This window comes from Cannabis sativa, chromosome 2 (assembly GCF_029168945.1).
Source record: "Cannabis sativa cultivar Pink pepper isolate KNU-18-1 chromosome 2, ASM2916894v1, whole genome shotgun sequence".
Lineage (NCBI taxonomy): Eukaryota > Viridiplantae > Streptophyta > Magnoliopsida > Rosales > Cannabaceae > Cannabis > Cannabis sativa.
The window spans coordinates 88,140,360-88,146,007 of record NC_083602.1 but is presented as its reverse complement, the minus strand read 5'-3'; the positions used below and the strand labels follow the sequence as shown (position 1 = coordinate 88,146,007).

The 5,648-nt window shown below is 30.7% G+C and overlaps 1 protein-coding gene across 7 annotated transcripts; it reads left to right on the top strand.

Moving 5' to 3' along the window:
• The first annotated feature begins 1,241 nt into the window (after positions 1 to 1,241).
• Positions 1,242 to 4,764, top strand: LOC115718606 (CST complex subunit TEN1). Of its 7 annotated transcripts, none has more exons than XM_030647422.2 (4): positions 1,242 to 1,361; positions 3,019 to 3,127; positions 4,224 to 4,377; positions 4,463 to 4,764. In XM_030647422.2, exons 2-4 carry the CDS (start codon positions 3,024 to 3,026, stop codon positions 4,565 to 4,567), a joined length of 363 nt encoding a protein of 120 aa, XP_030503282.2. In that variant the 5' UTR covers positions 1,242 to 1,361; positions 3,019 to 3,023; the 3' UTR covers positions 4,568 to 4,764. The 7 variants fall into 7 exon arrangements, with proteins under 7 accessions (XP_030503282.2, XP_030503278.2, XP_030503280.2 ...); XM_030647418.2 differs by having other exon boundaries at positions 1,244 to 1,361; positions 2,967 to 3,127; XM_030647420.2 differs by having other exon boundaries at positions 1,245 to 1,361; positions 2,971 to 3,127.
• Positions 4,765 to 5,648: the final 884 nt, after the last annotated feature.

Below are 5,648 nucleotides of genomic sequence, written 5' to 3'. Positions count from 1 at the left end.
ATATAGGGATAATTACATTAAACATCATTTTCTGTAAAAAAAATATATATATTTACGTTTATAGGTTTTTTTTTAATATTTTTACGATTTTTTATAAAAACAACACGAAAACAACAAAAAAATTACATAAAAATAATAGGAAAATAACATCCAAATAATATTAAAACAACAATAAAAAATAACATCCAAATAATATTAAAACAACAATAAAAAATAACATACAAATAACAAAATTCAACAATAAATTAAAAAGAGTACAATATAAAAAGACCGTATTTTTTGTAAATAAAATCATAAAAATCATAAAAATGTTTAAAATTCTGTACAACTATATTTTTGTAATTTTTTTTGTTATTATTGTGTATTTATAAAATAATCTCATATTATATAATGTAGGGATATGATTTTGTCTCGTGATGTACTTTCACGGAATGTATTACGTGGTACATTAGATGGGTCTCAGGGTACATTTAATGAGTGTCAGGGTACGTTTCTACTTTTTAACCGTAATTACCCCTATATCAATCTCAGCCGTCAGATCAAATAACTTCCTCATCTGACGGCTGCCGTACATTACGGATTACAATCCGTGAAAGTACAATAACAGGACAAAATCATATCCCTATATATGTATCTATAAATGTATGTTTAATTTTTTCTTTTACAAATGAGTTCATTTTCAAGGTCTTGTTTTAAGATTTCATGTAGGTAGGGGGATTAATTTTCTCAAGAGCAAAATTTTCATTTATAAAAGGAAAATTATTTTTTTTTTCCATAGAAGAAGAGGAAGAATAAATAGTTGAAGTGTCAAGACTTGGTTTTGTGTAATTATAAAATGGAATGAAAATTGAAATTACAATGCTAAAGTTTATTTTTCTTTGTAAATTTAAAGTTTTAGTTAGATATTACCGTTAAATACTAACTGGATTACTACTGTATCGACTTTGAGGTTTTACTGTTACATATACACATGTGTACACAGTGGTCATCCAATTAATATTTAACGATAATATTTAACTGTTAAATATGCAAAGAAAAATAAATATAAGGGGGTTTTGCCACAAAAAAAAAATAAGGAAGTTAAGTGTATAAAAATTAAAACATAAGAGGATTTTGCCACTAAAAAAAGATAAGGAGGTTAAATGTATAAAAATTAAAACATAAGAAGTTTTGCCAAAAAAAAAAAAAAATAAGAGAGAGAAATTAAGTGTATAAAAATCAAAATATAAAGGGTTTTGCCGCAAATTGTTATTTTTATAAACCCAAACTCATATATTATTTTGCCGCCATTTTCAGCAACAGTCCATTCAACGGAAGGATCTCCGATCGAGTAACGAAGTAAAAGTATCGCTCCTCTCACTGTAAGATACCAAAAATGTCTTCAATTTCCAACTTCAAAATAACCAACCTTTTCTTTTTCACCTATGGCCACCTTCCCTTTCTATGAATTTTGCCTTTTTTGCTTTTCAATTTCATTTGGGTAGGTCAACTTTTATTTTCAACATTTATCAACACGGAACACCATTCACACACCTTCTCAATTTTTTTCCTAGTTATTTAAATGTTTTTGTTTTGGGATGATTTTTGAATTGTATGCAAAGTGTTTGATAAAATGCATTTGATAGATTAAGTTAGTACTAGTTTTGAAACTTTTATTGAGAGCTTGAAATTCTTAGATGTAATTTGTTAATGATATAATGTTGATACTTTTGTAATACTTTCCATTCTTTCTGTAAAATATACTCAAGATTGTTGTGAATTTAGTTAAACACTACCACTATATCTATAGGTGGTCATATTAGTTTATTTATATATTCTCTTTCTATGACATGTCTGGTAGTGCCATTAATTTTGTATTTTTAGCTTGCTCATAACTGTTAAGACTTTTTTGCTATTGAACAAGTACTTGTTGGTTTGAATGTTAAAATAACATAGTGTATGATATGCAGTGTGTATATGTTTATAAAGAATATGATATTATATGTTATACATTAAAATAGCATATCATGATCTAGATCAAATATAACTAAAATGTGATTATTTTAATGTAATGATTTTGCTTGTTTATCAGTGGGGTTTTCAAGTTTTATTGTTTATTGTTTTAGAGAGTTCTGACTTTGGTGAACTTTTTCTTAATAGAATAAGTGGTGGGTCAAACTGAGTATCTGTGATGTGGCATTTGGGTGTTTTAGTAAGAACCCATATGAAATTCTTAGCAATTGGCTTAGTAGCCAAGCATTGAGGTAGTCTTTGTAAAACATGGCCATGAATTGAGGCAAATGCATATACTCTAGATTATGAGTCTTCTAGTTGTGGCGGCCAGCAAGATTTGAAAATTTCTTTTGAAAAATGGCATGTGAGGACAGGTGTTTTTGGGCTCTTAAATCATCTTAGTCAAGTGTACTTACCAGTGATCTTCTCTGGCAATGGATTTTACTAGAAGATCCCTTTTGCATGCCAATCAAGTAGTTATCCGATTCATCTTTGTTTATCCTTAAGATTCACACATTCAATTGTCAGAAGAAAAAAAATCAGACATTTAGAAGAGCTGTCTGGAACTATTTGGGATGCTTTCTCATAGTTTCACATTTTCAATGATTCAAAGGCCATATTAATACAAGCCTTATCCATATGAATGTGGCAGGGAAGCAACTTGATTTATGGGGAAAAGATTCTATATCTTTGCTGGTGTAATAGAGTTTGTTTGATTTTTGAGTGTGGCTTTCCATTTCTCATTCTCTCCTGTACTTTTCTATACTTGTACAGGTGTGTGAAATAAAGGTTCCATAAGTTAGATGCGGTAGGAGTTTTTAATGGGTTTGTAAGGGATTGAAAGAACAATACTCATCTTGGTTGAGAGAAATATGAATATGAGTAGTGATTAATTGAATCATCACATTGTACATATCTGTCAAAGATTGCATTTTTTGGGTGGTTTCATTGATGATTTTATTCACTTGCACTAGCCAGTTGTAGCCACTAACCAGTAAGGAACTATAAGTTATACTACTTTGAAAGGTTTGATGGCTTCGTCAGTAATAACATCTGGGGCATTGGTTTTACTGGAGGACTTGCATCCATCTTCACCGCACTTCAAGCAAGGGACTTCACTTAGAGTAACTGGAAAGTAAGAGTTCTGATTCTTTTTAGACTTGATTCTCTTTCCTGTGGTGTGCTAGATTTTCACGTTGAATTTTCTGCTTTTAGTGTTGAAGTTTAACAAATAATGTTGAATTTCCCCTAAAATTTGTGGCTTAGCCTGAGTGGATAGTGTTCAGGAACTTTATTCTTTGCTCATGCTCTTTCCTGTTAAATCTATCAGAGTATGGGGGCTAGAGTAGGGAACTAATGTTTCTCCATTGAGGTGTTTGATGAGATTCTACAAGAAATGGAGGTGGATGGGATGCTTAAAAAATAATGTGGGTAAACTAGAATTGACAATTTCCAGTAATTTTGATGGCATTTTTATGAGTAGGATGAAGAGTTTTTTTTTTTTTTTTTTTTTTTTTTTTTCTTTTAAACAGTGGTGTTTTTGTATGGATATAAAGTTGTGAAGGTGGAGGCAAATGACATTGAAGATGGCGAGGTAATGAAATTGGATATTAGGAGGAGATTTTTGAATTGGAAAATGTGTAAAATGGTAGCAGGGTGAGATGTACAAGAGTAATTGAATTAGCATAAGTTCATTTATGGGACAAAAATTAAGTTTTGGGTTGGCCTTTGACTTTCTGATGTAAAAGAATCTATTAGTGTTGTTTTCCAATAGTGTGAGGGAATGGAGTATGTGGCTGTTCTTCTTTAGAATGTCTTACACTCATGAACTAGTTTTTTCTTTCTAAAACTTTAGGATCATCCACTGTAATTGCTTTCTGGTCAGTGGAATACTTTTGGGATATGGTTAAAGTTTGTGAATTTCCTCATTCCCATCCCATGTGCATATATACTGGTGTTTTCATTATGTTGATGGTGATATCTAATTAGATTCTTCCTGCTATATATATATAAAATAGATTCTGGGTAAGCTTAATCATTGAAAACAGATCAGCTAATTCATATAATTGCATGAATGCATCATGGGATTATACTAGAATGATGGCTAAATGATTGCACCAATTTATTTCTTTTCATTTCCCTTTAAATATTTTATCAATTCAGTTGATTATCATATTACAATGACTTCAATTGATATCCTCACCAAACACAGTGAGTCATTTTTCTACCAGGCTACAAGAGTATTCTGTAGAGACGGCCATTGCCATGGTTGTTGACGGAAGTGCCAAACTAAAGATTAACACCGAACATCTAAGGAACCTGAGTTTGAGAATCGGCTCCTTCTACCAGTTTATTGGGGAACTACTTATCCAACCTGATAATGAGGTATCTGGTTTATAACATCAGTTTGATTCTCTTGTATCATATATACATACATCTAACGATTTAGATCGACTCTTCTTATTTTCAGGCAATCTTACAGGCGCGTGTTGGTAGGAACGTCGATGGCATTAACCTTGATCTCTATTGTCAGTCCTTACAGCTGCTAAGACAATTCCAGGCTGATCATCAGTAGAATTCAACAACTTGATACAGTTCTAGTTTCGAAAGGCTCACATGGGCTTTTCTTTTTCACACTGATTAAGGTATCATAGTAACTTGACTTGAATCATATTTGAAATGCCGGTCAACCAATGATTTTTACCATTGTTTTGACTATTTCTTGAGACTAAATTATTGTAAATATATGATCTTGATTGTGCTAGTCTGAAATTCATTCTCCCATAAATGATGCTAACTCTGTAAATGAAAATAGGTTAATAAGGTAGTCATAGTTATATAAACACCAGGAAAAGTGGATTTTCAAGTTTTTTTAAGGGCTTCTCCAATGAGACTCTAAAATCCCAAAAATAGTAGAGTTTTGACACCAGTGGTGCCTAGCACTTTTTATAGGTAGCGTTCGACGTTTGGTTAGCGATATTTCTTAATTTTTTTTTAAGTTATATGAGACCCGATATTTAATTATATCAGTAGCGGTATGATACTAAGAAGGGTTCTAGGCACCAATAGTGCCTTCAGCAATTCTCGGGAAATAAAGATTGACAAAGTTTTATTCTGTCTAATCACCTTCTGACATAAAACTGTCATATAATTCAAAATTGGTATCTCATCAATACTATTTAGTAAGATTGTTAATTGGTTTGTTTAGTTTACGGGCACATCTAATCCAACATAATTAGGTAGTTTTTGGTTGGTTCAAAATATTGAATTCACTAGTGATATTTTCTCTCATTTTACTTTCTTGGTTAAAAATATTACACCTTTTTTTTCTTCTTCTTTCTTTATTTGATTTCATATGTTTTGTTATTTTGGATTCTCCGATTCTTATGCATTCATCTCCCATTTATAAATATTTAAACAACCTAATGCCTTTATTGTAAAATGTTCAATGTTCCCAACTAATTTGGCAGAATAATATAATTCTAGGTAATCTTTTCTTTTCTTTATAAGATTTTATTACTAATTAAAATAAAAACCTGACTCTATTTAATAGTATCTAGCTGAAGTTGAGAAAATTCTTTTTTTTTTTTCAGTAAATTATTAAAGTTATTTATTTTATTTTTTTAACTCACAGTGATTAAAGTTGTCATGTGAGT

Coding starts and splice junctions, on each gene's coding strand:
- LOC115718606 (XM_030647422.2), top strand. CDS start 3,024: ATGGCTTCGTCAGTAATAACATCTGGGGCATTGGTTTTACTGGAGGAC. Junction 3,128..4,223: donor TCACTTAGAGTAACTGGAAA/GTAAGAGTTCTG, acceptor TTTTTCTACCAG/GCTACAAGAGTATTCTGTAG. Junction 4,378..4,462: donor TTATCCAACCTGATAATGAG/GTATCTGGTTTA, acceptor TCTTATTTTCAG/GCAATCTTACAGGCGCGTGT.